This window comes from Microtus oregoni, unplaced genomic scaffold (assembly GCF_018167655.1).
Source record: "Microtus oregoni isolate MIOR12 unplaced genomic scaffold, Mior012 000027F_ref0000203, whole genome shotgun sequence".
In the NCBI taxonomy this organism is placed as follows: domain Eukaryota; kingdom Metazoa; phylum Chordata; class Mammalia; order Rodentia; family Cricetidae; genus Microtus; species Microtus oregoni.
Genome location: NW_024543086.1, coordinates 33,662,790 through 33,682,395, shown reverse-complemented (window position 1 = coordinate 33,682,395; position 19,606 = coordinate 33,662,790). Strand labels below are relative to the sequence as shown.

The following is a 19,606-nucleotide window of genomic DNA, read 5'->3' as shown; positions in this document are numbered from 1 at the left end:
AGGAGGCTGGACTGAAGACTTCCAGGAGAGAGGACAGGCTACAGAGAGCATTCAGCCCAGCCCTGAAGCCACCAGAGCAGCCGTGAGAGTCAGGACTGAATTTACCACGCTGAAGACCAGTGCTTCTCAGGCTCATGAGAGCAGGTCTTAGAAGAACTGGCTGAGCATTCAGGGAAGGCTTCCTGGAAGAGGGTTACTTCTTTCTTGTTTGAGAAAAGTAAGGTGGTAGAAATGAGAGGTGGGGAGGAAGGAACAGGATATGGAAAAGGAAGCCTTGTCTCTGCTTGTTCCATACTCCTGGGAGAGGGGCAGGGGGAGTGAGGATGGCAGGGAAGAATGGACTAGCATGATGCTCACACCATGGCCAGGGCAGGCACGGCTGGTAAGCTGGCAGGCAAGAGTGCCCAGCTGTGACTAAGAAGCATTTCCTGTCTCTTTGCCAGGGGGGGTCATTAATAATCATTTACCAGCCATGGCAGCTCAGAGGCCAGCCAAGGAGCAGCGTGATGCTGGGGCCAGAGCCCAGCCTGGTGGCCAGGAGAGCTGGACGGTGGTATGGGCCTTGCCACGTGCTATGAGCCCTGGCTCAGCCATATCATCTCTCTTCTCTGTGAGTGTCAGAAGGAGAAGATTCTGGGGAGAGTGCTGCTTTAGGTCCCCTTCGTGCTCAGAGCGTCAGTTTCTGCCAGCTCTCCAGGGCAGTCATGGACATCCCATGGCAAGGAGGAGACAGACCTAGCTAGGGACACAGAAAGCTAGACCCTGGTGGGGGTGGACATAGAAGGCTCCATGGAACCAAGTGCAATTTCGCCTGGGAACTGTTGAGGGAAGAGGAACCAGCTGACCCAGGCAGGGGAAGGGTTGCTGCATTCCACAAAATGATCCTAACACTTTAAATTGTACCCGTGAGGCCCAGAGCAGGGCCTCCAGCAGTGCTGTAGACAACTGCATGGTTAACCTGTTAGAAGAAACTAGCTAAAAGATGATGATGACGATGATGACAAGTATGACAGTGACTCAGCCAAAGACAATGGATAGAAAAGGGACAAGAAGCTGGAGACCAAGGCTGGCGATCCAAAGCCAGGCCATGCTGCTCTTGCAGTTGGCTAAAAGCAGAATCTTTTGTCACCTCAGTTCCCTGCCCACCTTGCATTGCTTTCAAGGTCCAGCTTACGCTCGCCCATTTGAAGCATCTTCTAGAAACTAGAAGGTAATGCTGAAGCCGAAACCCTAGCCAGCTTCTGGCTAACTGGGATGCCTCTGTGCCTCCAACCTTAGGAGTCCAGAATGTTCTTTAATGCGTGTTGAGAGTGCGCACAAGAGCTTCCCCAGAACCTTCCCTCGAGAGTGTGACGTGAGTCTCTAGTGCCTGGGACCTCTGCCATCAGACTAAAGGATCCCCCAATGTTTAACTGTGTCAATTCTTTCTGATAATAGTTCCTATGAGGACAGGGGTGACTTCTCCATTTGATATGAGGTCAACAAAGGCAGACACAGACTGAGATCTTTCTTGTTGTCTCCCTGTGGTGACATAGAGAAGGGAAGGGGAAAGGGGAGCCTGAAAAGGGGGGGTGGCTGCTTTCCAGGGTGATACAACCGGGAAAGAACACCGGACCATCCCGATTCTAACAGTATACAGTTGGTAGGCTTGGTCAAATGCAAGTCCAGTCTGGGCTGCTCTGCAGAGAGGTACCTCCAGACACACTACCCAAGGTTTTGGCCAGTGCTAGACCTTCCCTTTTGCCCAGGCTGTAGTAAACAGAGTAGACTTGCTGACACATATATCCTCTCCCCACCCCTTCCAACCCTGGCCCCAAACACGGGACAAGTTAGAGGAAAAGAACAAAGGTTCTCTGACCACAGCATCACCCGCTGCCGCCTGTCCAGCGCCTGTTCAGCAGGAAACTCAAGACAAAGGCTTTGGTCAAAGTGAGGAGGATGAAGGGCAAAGGGTAGGGGTAGCCTAGGTTGGGAGGGCAGGCAAGGGTGTCTCTAGGGACCTGATTAGGAGGAAAGCAAGGACAGGAAAGCAGCCAAGCCCTCCTTGCACACATACGTCACTGCACAAACATTTATGGGGCACCTGCTGTATTCCACACATGGCCAAACATAATAGACCTCTTTCTTCACACCACACACCTTATGCACACACTTCCTCCCTCAGACCTCAGCCCCACCCCCAAGGCATCCCTAATGCATCCTAACTCACTGTGCAAGCTTCACACTCTCACTACATGCAAACAGTTCACAGGGAGAAAAGATCACAGAACCCACAGCTCACACTGAAAAGCCACACGGCTCACACCCACCCACACTTCACACCACATTCAGATTCTATCTCCCATCCTGCACCTCATACACCTCACACTCACCTCCCTAGCCACAGACACATGCATACAATTAAATTACACACACACACACACACCACTGCTCCGACATAGAGGCACATGCAGACTTATTCATACATATATGTATGCACGTTTAACATCACACCAAAATATCACACATTTGTAGACACGCAAATCTCTCAGGCTGCAAACCGCCTCCTCCTGCCCACCCCAACCTGGTCAACCAAATCTCTTGGTTTGCCCTTTCTTGCCCAGAGCTGCATCAACAGCCACCACAGGCATGTGGCACTCAAACACCAACACATAGGTCCGAATATAAACCCCAAGCAAACCCAAGATATACCATTGTGATCCTAAGCCATCAAGGAGCCTGCAAGCACACCCAGACACAAACCTCCTCCACGCTTCTCTCACAGACATCCATTCAAAACCAACAGGACCACACTAGGACTCATCCTGGCTGCATACTACAGCCAATCTCATCCACAGTCACATGCTCAGTCACCAACATGCAAGCTGTCCCTACAACAACATCACACTGCCATGACAGACATAGCCACATGCAACATAAGAGTCACACACTGTGCTATAACTCCACACCCACAATTCTGCCTCTGTAGCCACACACAGCATGTTAACACCAAAGATTTATCATTTCCATACCATAATCCCCCATGAAGAATCTCACTCAAATGATGCAATCATACTTAGCACAACACACATGCTTTCACAAAAGGCACACCCAATACATGCTATACACATTCAAGAACACTCACACGAACACATACACCCCCACCCACCCATCCCTCATCACAGGTGAGGGACATCATCTTGTAGTCTACTTCTTTCTCCATCTGCAAATCCAACTGCCCCAGACACCACCAGAACAGCAGAAATGAGAGGGTTATAAGTCACAAGTGCCAGCATCCCACCTCATGCCCTGGGCACCCTTGGGGACAACATTCCCCATTTTTAAAACATTGTACTTGAGTCCACACCATGCCAGGCCTGAGAACACAGGCAGTGGTGGAGGTCCTAGACACGCCAGCCCTGTCCTCTGGGCCTGTCCCCTCCTCAGCCCAAAGTAGAGGCAAATATATAGGGAAGGTATGGTTACAGAAATACCCTAGAACAAACAGAAACCTGTAGAAATTGAAGAACTGAACAGACCAAGAGAGGTGGGCAGCCTGGAGCGACCACTAAGCAAAAACACAGCAGAGGGCCAGAGGACAAGGAGCTCAAGAATTAGAGAGAACTGGAAGAACGGGGGGCCATCACACATGGGGAGAATCGAGGGGTCAGGAGGCAACAGGAGGAGACCGAAGGACTGTGTAAGAGAGAGACGGAAACTGTGCGGGGGCAGTCTGGCAGAGGAGGAAAGAGAAGCTGGGGTCAAAGAGACCCTTGGTCTGGGTTGAAGATGGAGACCAGACTCTAGATGATTGCGGGGCAAGGCTATAAAATAGAAGTTACAGGTTTGGGGAGGTCCTTCTTATGAAGTAGAGCTCTTGCTATTAGGGGCTTGGCGGTATGGGTGTGCCTGGAATCTGACATGCAGGGCCAGAGGCTTGGGAAGGGGGCCAGTTATCCTGAGGAGGGAGTTTCAGAGCTGTCGGTGTGGGCGGGGGTCCCACCGAGGACTGCAAGTTGAGGACTTGGGATGGAGGGGTTCCAGATGCAAGGAGGAATCGGAAACTGGAGTGACATTTGGGCTGTGAGCTGGAGAATCAAGGACTCTTTTCTGGGTATGGCTGCAGTCCCCTTTGGTGTAGACTGGTTCAGAACTGAGGTCCCCTCTTAGAGGAAGGTTCAGGAGTGGGTGGATCATGAGGCAGACGACTATAAGCTCTTCAAAAGACCGGGCCCTGGCCAGACTCTCCCCGGACACCCGATTCTCCCTGTTACCCAGAATGGGGGGGCCCCCCTACCTGCAAGCTGTCGGCGCATGGCTGCTGCGGCGGCGGCTCGTCCGGCTTGAGGAAGACCTGCTGGCCCCGCCTGAGGAATTGGACAACAGCAATGAGGATGTGGTGCAACACCAGGACCATGCTCGCAGAAACCCGCCCGCCCCGCCAGCCCGGCCGGCCCGCTGCGCTCTGTCAGAGCGTCCGCAACAGCTTCGCCGGTCCCCGCGAGGGTCCGCCCCGGTCCCGCCCTGCCCCCGCCCCCGTCCCGCCCCAGGCCTCCAGGCCCCGCCTACGTCCCTGCCACCAGGGACAGCACCTCAACGTCTTCCGAAGATCGGACCCCACCAGATCCCGGCCGACTCGCCCCTGCCAGGCCGTCACCCTCCCAAGACTGCTCCAGCGGGCCGGCTATGGGGATCCCCTCTCCTCGGTCGCCTCTTCAGCCTTTGCTGCCCTCCGCTTGTCCCATCGCCACTCCTCCTGTTTGGCAGAGCACCTCCCAGAGTCCCGTGCACTGCCGCACCACATTCTCCCCATCACTTGGACTTCAGCAGCCCAGCCAGATCCCAAAGGCCGAGTCCAGCGCAGTGGAGGGAGAGGGCCGCGGTCGCAGTCCAGGAACCCTGAGGTCCCCTCTCTCCTTCCAGTGCAGAAGGCAGAGGTAGAGGGAGAAATTTAGAGGTCGCTCCAAAAGGGGGCGAGCCCTGAAGCGGTAGCAGATCTGTGAAGGAGACACGTGCTCCCTGACACACACAGGCGCACCATTCCCAAGTATGGGGTGAGGGCACTAGGTCTCTAAGGCCACCAGGTAGGTCTGCATCGCCGTTCCGGGAGATTGAAGAGATTGCAAGCCCCAGAGCCGCGTAGTCCGCAGTTCCGCGGTGGGACCCCAGCAAGCTGGGAGCGCATTTCTCCGCAGAGCGGCCTCTGTGCTCAGGCGCTTGCGGCAGCCGTGACGCTCCTGCGCCCCCTGGTGTCTCATAGCGGCGGTGCACCCCGACCCCATGCGCAGTTGGCTGGAGGGATGAGGGGACGTTAGTGGCATGCAACCTGCTGAAACTCCTTGCCTGAACCAACCTGTTTTCTAGCCTCTGCTTGCCATTAGAGGGACTGAGGCATGGGATGTGTCTAGATTGAAGGGTGAATTTGCGTCTTACTTGATTTTGCCAGCATAGCTTTAGCCAGATCCCCTTCCCATCTTGCTGGATCTCAGTTGTCCCACAGGATAGTCAGAAAACTCAAAGTTGTAACAATGGTGAGGCAGACAGACAGCAGACTCCTGACAGACCTCACTTTGACCTTCCCTGGCCCTCCTTTCTGTACTGTTGCCCCTCTTTCTGTACTTCCCTCTTCCTCTGCCCTTGGGAGGTGACTCAGTGAGCCCCTGACCTCCCCACCTCACCGATGTGATTCATCTGGGTCCCCCTAGGGAGCAATTTCCTCAATGTTGAGTCACTGAGCCCAGTGCTGGACACGGTCCCGGCACCTGGAACAGGCTTGGAAATGTCCTCGTTTTCCCAGTAGCTCAAAGGGTGAGCATCCGTACACAGAGTTTTCCCTCCTTGCTGAGGCATGGCTCTGAGTCTGCCTACTCCTGTGCCCAAAACCCTTAGTGGTCCCTACCAGCACCATAAAGCCTAAATCTCTCATGTAGCATTACAGACCTTTCAGCCTTGGCTTGTCAACCTGCTCCGGCACCTCCATCCCTTGTTTTTGAACGACCCTGTTGGTCTGTTCTGTGCCACCCTGGATTCAGAAGCCACCCAGAGGCTATCTGCTCTAGGAGTTCTTCTCTGAATGCCACCTCAGTAGTCTAGGGGGCCTTCCTGAGAGTCACATCTGGGGAGCTGAGGACGTGATCTAGGCCAAGTCAATGTGTTTTATTGCATCTTCAAAACAGGGCAGTTTCTCCTACATATTGACACTGTAGGCTAAGACATATAAAGGTTCTACCTGCTCTCCTAAAGACCCTCCCTTCCTTTTCTGGCCTCAGTTCCCCATGTGTAAAAATGTTAATATCATGACTATTCCCAGGCCCAGTATACAAATTGTTTGGTAATCCTGGTCACATGCCACTGGCTTGTCCCAGGGTGGGACACGTGCCCAGGAGGTGCCAGCCTGGTTAAAGGCTAGCGCTACTAATTCTTCAGGGGACCTCAGCTCAGCTCTGCAGTCAAGAGCTAACCCCAGTCCGACACAGCCACCACCTTTAGGTGGGACCTACACAGCACTTGCCTCCTACTGAGTCTGTCCTGCTGTGGGGACTTAGAGTCTCCCTCAATTCTTTGTGCGTTAATTGTTCCGATTCAGGCGTTCTTCAGGGGGACTGGGTGAGAGTTCACTGGGTCATAAATTTGTGCATGACCGTGGCCAGAGTATCTCTCTGAGCCTCCGTCGTCCCATTTCTGAAAAGCTAACAGCAAGCAAAGAAACCTCTTTTAGCATTTGGTAGCGTTCATCTTCACCCAAAGTCCTCAAATTCCTTGCCCAGATTCCTTTCAGTTGGGACAACCCAGGCTCTGCCAAATTGCAAAGGGAAGGGACCTTGCCAAACTCTCGTGGCTAGGAAGATGCAGCGCAAAGGCTAAGTCTGGTTCCCCTGGCCTCCCTCTAGATCCCAGGCTTCCATCTCTGCAGTCACTGATCCAATACTTGACTCTCCCTTGCAATTCTAATGTACTTCCAGGTCTGAAAGCCCAGGATTGGAATCTGGCCGATCCCTGGGCCACAAAGGCAAGAGTCAGGAGGACTAGTCTCTAAGATCTAAGTCGCACATCTAGGCCTGGGTGGCTTCAACACCTCTCTCTCTCCAGCATGAAGAACACCTGATGTGTGTGCCTGTATGTGTGCATGCATCTGTGCATATTAGTGTGCATACAAGTGTGCACAGGTGAGTGCTTGCGTACAGAGGCCAGAGGACAGCCTCCAGGGCATCCACAGACTGCTGTTCACCTCTCACTTGGTCTGGAGCACATTAATTAGGCTAGGTCCTTGATCCGTCAACAAAGCCCCAGGAATCCTCCAACTCCGGCTCCCCAGTGCTGACAAGAAGACCAGCACAACCATCATTTTGACAGCCGTTCTAGGGATCAGTCTGAGGTCCTAGTGCTGGCCAGGCTAACATTTCACTGATTGCTCTATGTCCCCAGTCCTATAGCCGGGCTTTACAGATAAGGAAAACTAAGGCTCAGAGAAGCTGAGTAAATTGCTCATGGGAACACAGCTAGTAAAGGTGGAGCAGGAGTTCAATCCCTGGCCGCCTACCATCTGTACCCTAAATTCATGCTCGATGCTTAAGGAATGGCAGGTAAGAAAACCGGACTTGGCGTACCCCTTTATCCCCAGCAATGCAGTGACTGAGAATCCACCCTCCGCTCCTCTCTGACACCACGAGTCCCATCCCCAGATGTACTCTGCAGTCTGCTTTTCTTTTTTATCTCAATTCATTGACTTGGTTCTTTTCTTTTTTATTTTTTTTTTAAAAAAAACTATCTTTTTTCATTTTACATGCCAATCCCAGTTCCCACTCCCTTCCCTCCTCCAGTTCCCTCTATTACGCCCCCCACCCTCTCCTCAGAGAGGGTAAGGCTCATTGTTTTGGGGAAGGTCCAAGGCCCTCCCTACTATATCTAGGCTGAGCAAGTTATCCATCCAAAGAGAACAATACAAGCAGTAGAGATAAGTCCTGGTGCCACTGCCAGTGGCCTCACAGTCTGTCCCAGCCATACAGCTGTCACCCACATTCAGAGAACCTATGCTGGTTCTTTTCCTGTCCAGCTGGACTTGGTGAGCTCCCATTAGCTCAGGTAAACTATTTCAGTGGGTGTCCCCATCATGGTCTTGACCTCTTTGCTCATATTCTCACTCCTCCCACTCTTCGACTGGACTTTGGGAGCTCAGCCCAGTGCTCTGATGCAGGTCTCTGCTTCTTGTTTCCATCAGTTGCTGAATGAATGTTCTATGGTGATACTTAGGATATTCATCAATCTGACTACAGGGCAAGGTCAGTTCAGGCATCCTCTCCTCTATTGCTTAGGGTCTTAGCTGGGGTCATCCTTGTGGATTCCTGGGAATTTCTCTAGTGCCAGGTTTCTTACTAGCTCCATAATGGCTCCCTCCATCAAGATATCTCTTTCCTTGCTCTCCCTCTCTGTCCTTCCTCCATCTGAACTATCCCATTCCCTCAAGTTCTCCTCCCCCCTCCCTTCTCCACTCTTCTTCCCCTTCTGCCTTCCTCTCTCCTCCCACCCCCACGCTCCCAATTTTATCAGGCTATCTTTCCTATTACCCCTTTCCAGGTAGATCTGTGTATGTTTTTCTTAGGGTTCATCTTATTATTTAGCTTTTCTAGGATCATGAACTATAGGCTCAATATCCTTTGCTTTACAGTTAGTACCCACTTATGAGTGAATACATACCATATTCATCTTCTGGGTCTGGGTTACCTCAGGATGAATTTTTTTTTTAGTTACATCCATTTTCATGCAAATTTCAAGATGTCATTGTTTTGTTGTTTGTTTGTTTGTTTGTTTGTTTTTGCCTCTGAGTAGTACTCTAATGTGTAAATTGCCACATTTTTTTAATCCATTCTTTGATTGAAGGGTCTTTAGACTGTTTCCAGGTTCTGGCTATTACAAATAAAGCTGCTATGCACATAGTTGAGCAAATGTTAGGCCGCACTTGGCCATACTCGGTGCTCCTCCAAACCCCTGTCATAGAGAGTATATTTAAGGAAAAGGTGACTCAGCTGATAGCTTGTCACCCTGGGCCCCCCTGACCTCAGCCTCTTACAGGACTGCACTGCCTTGTGTCCTCAGTGCTGACAGTGCCTGGGACCTGTGCGTACCCAGGACCTATGCCTGAGGTGTTGATTTAGACCCATGTTGCACATTAAAAAAAATGGAGCTCCCAGATACACAGCCATTGCCAGGGTGCAGGTGGCCAAGGAGCCGCACAGAGTCCATGTTCAGTGTTTTATGATTTAGAATGAGCCTCTGTGACTGCAGAACAATGGCTCAAGCGTAGCTTCTCTAGCAATGCCCACCCATACCTCTTCCCTAGGCTTCCAGACTCCAGGGTGGCATCTGGACTTTCAGTATGGCCATGTTTACCTCCTCCCCCCATCCAGAGCTGGTGGCTTCTCCTCAGACTTTGCCCAGCCCCTTCCCCATCCGTGTTCAAGGCCCTCCCAAGGTCAAGTTGCCTGTGAAGATGATGAGTCTCTTCACTTACTTATGGCTAAACATTGGTTGAGAACTTATTCCGTGCTAGGTACTGAGGATGAAGCAGTTCTTGGGGCTGGAAAGACTGCTTAGCAGTTAAGAGCATGCACCAGAGGATCTGAGTTCTATTCCCAGGACCCATTTCAGGTGGTTAACTCCAGCTTCAGGGAATCTGATGCCTCTGGCCTCCTTAAACACCTGACCCATTGCATATCCCCCAACACACACATACACATAATTAAAAGGTAAATAAATAAATTTAAAAAGCAGTGCTCCCCAGTCACAGGCATAAAACTCTCACCCACCGAGAAATAGCCCCCAAGATGACCCAAGTGGATACCACTTCTTGCCTTCTGGCTTTTCAGCGCTCCCACAAGTAAGGGCAGGGATTGTTGGGTCTCCACAGGCCAGTGGGAAGCACTCAGAGGAGTCTAGTTAAGTCAGAAGGTGGTTTCCATTCTAACATCTCTTCATCTCCCAGAATTGATCCTGACGGACCTTCTATCAAGCTCATATCTGCCCTATCTCCAGGACGAGGACCTGAATCATGGGCCTGCTTGCTGCCAGTCATGGTCTGTTTCTGTGGGCTGTGCCCAGACAGTGGTGGCACAGATTCAAATGACAGCTCCCTGGGTAATCCAGGCAGGGCTCTGACCCTTGTCTCAGACTTCTCAAGAGTAACAAAGTTGGCCTGGATCTCTTGAGAGCCCAGGAGGTTGAGGTGAATGAAGGTTGGACCCAATCAGACCTATAAAAGGCAGAAAGCAATTTTCCTGCCCAGGTACGCCAGGCCAGCAACAGTACACAAGGACCAGCTTCCAACACGGGTGCTTCCTCGACAGAGAAACTGTCTTGCTATGACCTGGGACAGAGCTAAAGGGGGCTTCAGGATCCTTTTCAGAATATACCTCAAGCTTTATTATTATCTTTTCTAGTCATATGGATGGTGTGTGTGCATGCGTGCGTGCATGCGTGCGTGCGTGCGTGTGTACGTGTATTTAATGCGAGGCTCTGCACCCAGGTGTGTAAGCATTGTGTGTACAAAAGCAGGAAACTATGGCAAAGGAATGATACTTCTACCTTATATACCTGACATATATTCTGTGTATATGTCTATATGTTTATGCATGTGTTATCCACAAGAGTATGTATGTATAAAAATAAACATCTGTGTACAAGCATGTATGTCTACACACCTGCATGTATTCATTTGTGTATATATACAAGTGTAAATGAAAGCATGTATGTGCAAATGTATGTACTCATGTGTATGTATCTGTAAGTTTATGCCTGACAGAAGGGATACCTGTGACAGCTATTCCATGTCCAGGTCTGTGTGTCCACTGGCTATGGCTGCAGATGTAGAGCAGCTCCTGCAGAAAGGGGATCTGATCACAGACAAGTGCTGGGGTTGATTGACATGGGGTGGGTCAGCCACAAGTCTCATCCATTTCCATGGCATTTGCATCCACATTTGCTTTGTTTGCAGGAGGTGGTCAATACCATGAACCTCCGTGAGGAAGGGAACCCATGAATCTGCTGGCTTACATCATCCCAGCTGAGACCCCCAAAATCTTAGTATCTTCTCTCTATCATCCATAAACCACACAAGCCTTCCCCTACACAAAGTTGCTCCGGGGGTCCCCCCCACACACACACCCCTACACTCCCAAGCACTATCAGCCTTTCCACAGACACAGGTATACATTCTCGGAGTTCCTGCACACACACACACACACACACACACACACACACACATACACACACACACACTCACAGACACATACTCAACATACACACAACACACAGAGCTATACACACACACATGCAGATCTCAGTATCTCTGTCTCACCAACGCCCACCCTGTTGTGGTCATCTCTCCTATCCAACTCAACCTTGTTCTCACTCAGGAATCCCTGCTGCCCATAGGACACAGAGGATGCCCTGCTTTTGAGCTGGAATCCCTGCCAAGCCCAGGCAAAGCTGTGCCCTGTGGTGCCCGCTGTCTTCTGCCGTTCCTTTAACTGTGGAGGAGATTTGCCCCCTCCCCATGCTGTCAGCTCCTGTGATGGGACGTTTTTGTTTTGCTCATTACAGTGACTTCAGTTTCAAGAACAAGGCTTGGTCGAGTATTGCTCAAAATCACATCCAGGAACCTGGTAGGATTTTCCCCAGCCTGTTCATCCTTCCTCAGTGAGACTTGCTGAGCTCTGCATTTCCCCCATGTGCCACTCCAGTCAGATGTGGTTCCTCGAGGCAGAGACCAAAACTCATGGCCGAGCAGTCTGGGCACAGCAGAGCCCAGGGTATGACAGCCTCTCTATGAGATTCAGGGCCGTCTGGAAGATAGGCTGCTTGAATAAACTACACAAAGTCCAGTTCCCCCCAGAGCCTTCTAAGCTGCCTTCTCCCAATGGAGCATCTTCCTAACTCATTCTTCCTAGCCCGTCCACCCCTGCTTGCATCCTCCCAGGGAGCTCCCCGCTGTGTGGGAGAGATGGCCGCTTCCTTCTCCTCTCTCCTACAACAGGGGAGGGGACCATTCTGACTCCTTCCCCAGGAGAGGACCACGTAAGATATGGCTTCCTGAAGCTAAGCTGCAAGAATGTTGGCTGGACAGGCTGGTCCTCAACTGAGGTGGCTGTCCATAGCCTGTACAACCCCGTATACATAGTTGCTCCCAAGGTGTCCCAGGCGACAACCTGTCCCTCATCCATACACAGCCTTCCATATGTTTTTTTCAGAGAAGAGTCTGTTTGGGAAACTGAGGCAAGACAATACAAGCCACAGAGATCCAAAGTCCCATTCTCAGACAACTGAGAAACCTTACAGCAGGGCCTCGGTCTATGGCTTCAAGGCTCCGAGGACTTGCACAGCCTCGTGTTCTAAGAAAATCTCAATGTTTATCCTGTTCACTCTATGAATTCAAAGCCCTGGAGTCCTCAGAGTTCTAGAGAGGCCCTTAGAAACGACACCCCCTCTCAGGCAGAGCTATGGGGAGCCCTAGACTGAGGGGTCAAGGAAGGAACGGGGCCAGTGTGAGTCAGCCCAGCCTCCCCACTCCAACAAGCAACAAGAGTCCTTTTTCATTTCCCAAGCAGGGGATCAGCTGGTCTTCCTCAGGTCATGCAGAGAACTCAGGAGCCAGGCTCAGAGCCAGGCTCACGCTGTCGTCATTGTCCCCCTTCTCCAGCAGGCTTCACAGTTCCCTGGCAGGATCAGTGTCCATGGTTAAGACACAGGATATTTAACCAATGCTTAGCTGGCATAGAACTGCCGTCCTTGGCTTCCTCAAAGCCCACCCTGGTTCCTCACTCCCCATCCCACAGCCCCTTATAGTTCTTAGGATTTTTCTTTTTCTTTCTTTTTTTTTCCCCCAGTGTTTCGAGACAGGGTTTCTCTGTGTTGCTTTGGAGCCAGTCCTGGAACTAGCTCTTGCAGACCAGGCTGGCCTTGAACTTACAGAGATCCGCCAGCCTCTGCCCGAGTGCTGGAATTAAAGGTGTGCGCCACCACCGCCCGGCTATAGTTCTTAGTTTTAAAGGCATGCCTGGCAGGAGGAGATAGTGAGGAGAGGATCAGGGAATCTCTCTCACCCTGACACTAAGTTTTTCCTCACTACCATGACAGTGTGGGGCCTTCGGTAAAGTTGGCAGCCCAGGATTTAGGTTATCTGGTCATGATGGCCTCTATAAGAAGATCTTGACAGGAAGAAGCAGTCAATGCCATATTTGTGGGGCCCAGTGACAAGGAGTGAGAATAGTTTTTACACTTGGCTCTCTAGTGAGCCTTGAAGGCTGAAGAGAATTTGTTCAAGCCATGCTTTGCACCTGGCAAGCCCCCGCCATCACCGCTAGTAGGCCAAGGCCCTCCTTTGTGGTGCTCCTATGGCAGGACTGTCTCCAGATATGGCTCTTGGTTCTTTCTGATCACCCTGCATGTGTGAAGCCCTCCAGCCTCCACTCTTTGCACCATCTCCCATGCCTGGGAACCTTCGCTCTTCTTTGCCAGTTAAAAAGGGAAGAAAAGGACCCCAGTGACCACAGGCCGACGCTTGTTTCATCTTTACGGTGCCGTTTTACAATCAGTGGGACTGAGATCACTGTCTAAATTCACACAGCTAGGAATGACAGAACAGCCATCTAAAAGCAGCTGTCTCCTGCTCTCAAGCACCTGTTCCATGGGGCAAACCGGCTTCTGGGAGAAGAGATAAAGGCCTCCCACCTGGCGCCCTCCTGCTCCTACCCCAGTGGTCCCCAGGCTCTGGAAGGCAAAGGCAATGATTCTTTCTTCTCCTGCTTTCCTGAGCTGGAAGCATCCACACTTCCTGATTGATCCAAAGTCACTCGATAGACTCCCGTACTGGGACTGAGAGATGTGGTGTTCGGTTTCTAAGCACCCGTCGCTATGGAAGCCAGGTGCTGCCAACCCAAGGCCTAGCAACAAGGCGTGATGTGAGGCGGAGGGCATTGTCGGGGTTTCGGAGGCAGCCAGCAAGAGAGCAGACTACATCCACTCTCAAGCTGGAGACTTGGACCTGCCACTGTGCAGGGCTTGTAAGGGGAGGAAGGAGGCAGAGAGGTGAAGTCTACACAGAACCCGAGAGACAAGACCTGAAGATTAGAGCTGAGAAACATGCGGAGCCTGACAAAAGGAATCCAGGGACGAAAAGGCAGAGGCACGGTCAGAAAGACTGGTGTGGGCAGCAGAAGCAAATGCATTGTCCAGACACAGAGACAGAGGCCAGTGATGGAGAGGCACCAGCTTTCGCAGCTCTGGGTCTGAATGCCAGAGTGGGAGAGAATCTCTGAGGAGTGACAGAGACGGATGGACTCATGACAGAGCAGAGGCAGGAGGCAATATAGTGACAGTAATAAAGGACGAGAGAGCTGGGGACAGAGCGGCCTGTGAGGACCAGACTAGGAGGCAGAGCAGACAGCAGCGGGGACAAGATGGCAGAAATATGAGGATAAGGGCACTGAGGCTACCAGAGTCCTGAGCTGGCCCCCATCCTGGGATTTTCCTTCTCCATCTGCCCAAAGGTCACACAGACGTCAACAGCCACGTCGCTACCGTCTCTCCCTGAACACAGACTCATCTAGATAGACACAAACCCTCAGCAAGGACACTCACCAGGAGCCCGTGTCTGTCCTGTCCATGTTGGGACAAAGCACAGCAGTGTCAGAAACAGCAGGCAGTCAGGCTTGTGGCCCCTGCCTGTGTCTGTGCCTCTGGAGGCTTCCAGACAAGGCAAGCGCTTCTCCCTACAGGCTGAACGAGATGGCATAGCCTAAAATGAGACAGACCTCCTGCGTCCTTCTTTCCTCTACAACCGACTCTTCCAGGGCACTGGGGATGGTGGGCAAGGTGGGCAGCTAGTAGAGGAACAAACACAGCTGCCCACCTCAGTCTGTGGCCAGGGGAGGCAAAGTAGCTTGACCTCCCAGGGTAAGAGAAGTGGCAGGCGCCTGGCGGGCAGCATCTCACTTAGTCCACCTTGTGCCTGGGGTACGGGTACAGGAAACTGAACCCCTAAAGGGAAGCCATTTGCCTTAACCTCCTCAGTAACCAACAGGCACTGAGCAAGGTCTCAAATCCAAGTCTTAGGAAGCCAATGCGAGTGGAGGAGCCTGGGCAGTCTTAGTAGGGACGTCCAGGAAGGGGATGGGAGCCTCCCAGGAAGGAGACCGCAAGCCCTGCCTAAGGCCACTACCACTCCATGGGGAGAGTCCCGTCTCCTCAGGATGTGACGGTAATTAGCTGTTCCCTATCAGATTCCAGCCTTTACCAGGACCTGTGATGACTGTTTCTCTAATTAGTACTGTGGAAGCACTGACAGACTTCTCTGGAAGTGCACGGAGAGGCACCCGAATGTTCTGTCAGCCTCCCTCTTTGCAAACTCCTGGAGGAGGACTAAGATAAAGACTGATTAGGGGCCTACTCTGCGCCCCCAATTGTTCTGGCCCCATCTCCCTGCAGCTACCCTCCCCGTTACCGCAGTCAGGTGGACCTCATGGCTTCCCTCCCTGCCCGCCCCCAAAAGCTGCCTTTGAAGCAAGGTGAGCCATGGAGCTGCAGGTGCCAGAGGAACTTGGGAACTGGGAGGGTATTTTTCCCTTTGTAGCTGGGGTGGGTGGGGCAGCAGCTCCACCCCACACACCCTACACTGACTCTGGGCCACAATCCAGAAAATCGACCCATGGCGCCAGCCTCCCCTGGGCCGCAGTTCCTGGAAGGCGAAGCTGCAGGGATGATCGATCTGTCTCGAGGCCTCCTCTCCTGCTGCCTTGCAGGTGGCCTCGTCCATGACACCCCCCCACCCCGCCAACAGTCGGTCAGTGTCCCACCAGGTTGAGAGCCTAGGGTCAGCCTGGGAACATGAGCACTGACCTCACTCTCCTCCACAGCTTAACACTCTCACTACTCAGGACCGAGCTCACGTATGAACACGCACATGTACGCACAAGCACACTGGAAGAGCAGGAGTTGTGAACACAAGATGTGAGCTGTGCAGGTATGGGTTCAAATCCTGCCTCCTCCATTTCTTACATATATGTGCTATCCCTGTTAACTAGCCTATCTGAGCCTCAGTTTCCTTGTCTGTATGGAAGGGATAATGATGTCTACACGTGTGAAGTTCACGTTGTTGCCATATTTTTTAAAAATATTTATTTATTTATTTATTTATTATGTATACAATGTTCTGTCTGTGTGCATGTCTGCAGGCCAGAAGAGGGCACCAGACCTCTTTCCAGATGGTTGTGAGCCACCATGTGGTTGCTGGGAATTGAACTCAGGACCTTTGGAAGAGCAGGCAATGCTCCTAACCACTGAGCCATCTCTCCAGCCCCTGTTGCCATATATTTTTGATACACAAAAGCTCTAATTAGTGTGGCTGTGTATGTAGGTTGGTACACATGCATAGGTGCCCTTAAGAGGCCCATGAAAATCTTCTAACACCCAAGCAAAGGGGTGTAGTCAATGCTCCTTAAGTACTAGGTCCTCTAAACTGGGGCCCAACTACAAAAGAAGAGAACTCGCTGTGCATAACCCTGAAAAACAAAACAAAACAACACAAACCTGTGCTAAAAGCAAGGTTGTGGGAGATGAATGGCTGGGGGGGGGGGGGGCGCACCAGGCAAGACCGGTGATTAGAAGGCTCGCAGCCCAGTATCCGGAAAGGAATGGGAGGGAAGCTGAATTGAGGGCCATCCATCAAGGCTGGCAGGCCCAGGAAGGCTACACAGCAGATGGGGGAGAGAAAAGAGAGCTGTAAGGTCGGGGAAGTGCAGACAAACCAGGGTCTGGCAGCCTAGCCCAGCCCAGCCCCTGCCGTGGTATAACCCAGAATGAGGCACCGTTACCTTGAAAGCTCGGTTTTTTCAGCAGGACAATGGGGCAAAAGGACTCTTTCTGTGCTCTCTCAGCTCAATATCAGGTCAGGGTCCAGAAAGAGCTCTAAGGAGAATTGACTGTAAGGAGCACAGAGACACCTTCATCTCCTGCAAGTGACCAGTTTAGCCAAAGGTGCCAGGGGTAGTCAAGGAAGGAGAGAGCACACAGGTCCTGAGCTGGCATCCCAAAGACCCAAAGTGGGGTGTTTTCTTTTGCTTGTTTGTTTTGAGACGGGGATTTTCTATATAATGGTGGTTATTTTGGAACTCCCTGTGTAGACCAGACTCACAGATAGGCCCCGACTTCTGCCTCCTGAGCGCTGGGACCAAAAGCATGCAGCACCACACCAGGCCCCATTTCTGGTCCTCATTCCTTCCTGACCACTCAGGAATTCAAACACTCTGAATTCCAGACCTTGCCTTGGATGCCCGCTGCCACCATCTACAGACCCAGCCTGACCCCAGGCTCACACAGGCAGGAAAAGCCCTCAGCACAGACCTACTCTACACAAATTTTATTCAAACCAAGAGCAAAGTGACCCGTGAATCCTGCCAAGCCTGAGGAGGTAACAGTTACCTGGGGAAATGCTGGCCAACAAGGCTGTAGCAAGAGCTCCCAACCAGAGCCTAGTGTAGCCTAAAAGGCTGTCTAGCGCTAGTAATCTAAGCAAGCTTGGACAAGTCACTTTCTGCCTCTGGGAATCATTTTTCCATCTCTGAAACCATTTAAAAATTAAGCAAGCAACAGTGAAAATCTACATGGTCCCTTTCCATGCTACAAACTGTAAATTCCTCACTGCTTCCCTTCTGAAGACTTCCCTGTGCTCTCTGCTCCACATCCGACCTACAGGCTACTCCACACCCTACCTTCAGGCTGCTCCTCATCCCTCCATGTTTCACTGCTAGATCATGGTTTCCTCTCAGAAGCCCTTCAAAGGGGCCAGAAGTCCCCCTTTCCCAGCTAGGAGCTGGCGTAGTTCAACTAGACCCTCCTTTGGGCCACCACACACCTTTCCAGATCTCTCCACAGGATGTCCTTCCGTCACACTCAGCTCCCAGAATGCAGAAAAGGCAGAGGCAACTAGTTCAGAGGCTCAAAGGAAGTAGAGGAAGAGAAATGGTAGGTGAGGTAGGATGAAAAAGACCAGAGCAATAGCTGTGGCCAAGGTCCCTCTGGCTTTCACCATCTTCATCAACTCTAGTCCACACCCATGCCCTGGCCCAGGCTCTATCCCTCTTCTGCTGCCCCTCGAGCTATAGCCTCTGTCAAACACAGAATCACAAAGGTCCAGGGCCAACGGGGTCTCTGGCCTCGGCCTCTGCACCAATGGAGACTAATACCATGGTTGTCATAGTGATGCTGGATGCTGCCAGCACAAATTCATCTCCTGAGCTTCGTGAGGTGTGAGGAACGGTGGTCAGAGTCGATTAGAGCTCCAGGCTTTGGGAGAGCATGCATTAAACTCCACCCCAGTCCAGCTGTGTCCTCCCCCGCCCCTTCAAACCCAGGTGAAGAGGAACACAGAATTTCTCCAGTCTACTATGGCACCTACTTTATATCTAGCTCAGTCCATGAAGGTGGTGGTGGGAACCTTGCTGCCCCAGCATCTGTGATCGGGTACCTACACCACTGAATAAGGCAAAGGATGTGTTCTCGGTATGTCACTGGGGCTGACAGAGGAAGAGAAAAGGCAAGGTCATATGTTATGCCCGGGTACCAACGGATGACTATTGAAATGTTACTCATTTAATTCAGAGTATGGTCAGAATTATTACCCCCTTTACAAGAGCCTGATGTTCCGTCTCCCGAGTCAGGATGCCCTAACTACTCTCATATACCCTGAGTATGATAAAGTACCCATAATAGGGTACTGGACTGGGGCTCCTCCTTCTCCTACCATGAGAGGTGGAGATCTTCCCACCTCAGGTACGCTGCTGGGGGCCACCAGAAGATGAGGCTCAGGACCGCAGGTGGGAGCTGTCCGTGGTTCTGAACCCTCCTGGCCTGTCCTCACCAGAAATCTACCTTGGAAGTGGATTGCTGATGGATTGGAATCCATCAGTTAGTTCTCAGCCCAGAGAACCGAGGCCAGGCTCCCACACACGTGGCACCCATGTGATTCCCAAAACCTTGGGAGGGGCTAAAGAGATGGCTCAGCTGCTAAAGTCTCTTGCTGATCAAACCTGACGACCTGAGTTTGATCCTTGAAAACCTCATAGAAGGTGGCAAACAGAACCAAAGCTACAAGGTTACCCTCTAACCTCTACATGCAGAATACGGCAATCTCCCCAGCATCGCATACATGCAATAATAACTAATCAATAAACCTTGAAAGAAGGAATCTATTTGGAGCAGAAGAATGTGTACAAAACCAGAATGCAGTCACACAAGGCTTTTATTGAGCACCTAGGATGTACAATTCTATATGAGCCCTACATATACAATTCTATATGTAGTAACAGAGCAGATCTGATTCTGCCCTTTGGAGGCTTGGATCTGATGGAGTCAACACTCGGGTCTCTCTCCCCTCTCTCTTCACACACGCACACACACACACACACACACGCACATGTGCACACACACACACACGCACACGCACACACATGCACTGACCTTACAATATGCACTCAAGTCAAGTAGAAAATGCATCCCCATTTTACAGTGGGAAATGGAAAACAGTGGGGCAACAAAGGGGCTTGCCAAGGTACAGAGCTACTGATCATCAAGATATGTC

The 19,606-nt window shown here is 51.6% G+C and overlaps 1 protein-coding gene across 5 annotated transcripts in view; it reads right to left on the bottom strand.

Moving 5' to 3' along the window:
- Positions 1–19,606, bottom strand: part of Pde2a (phosphodiesterase 2A) — an 87,770-nt gene that overhangs the window by 54,798 nt on the left and 13,366 nt on the right. For 3 of the 5 annotated variants that reach the window (XM_041675958.1, XM_041675957.1, XM_041675956.1), the window contains exon 2: positions 4,277–4,346. The exons of 1 other annotated variant lie outside the window; for it this stretch is intronic. In XM_041675958.1, coding sequence (XP_041531892.1) covers positions 4,277–4,295 — 19 coding nt within the window. In that variant the 5' untranslated portion in view covers positions 4,296–4,346. Of the gene's footprint in view, positions 1–4,276; positions 4,437–19,606 lie in introns of those variants that run through there. One more of the 5 variants, XM_041675959.1, reaches the window with a different exon arrangement.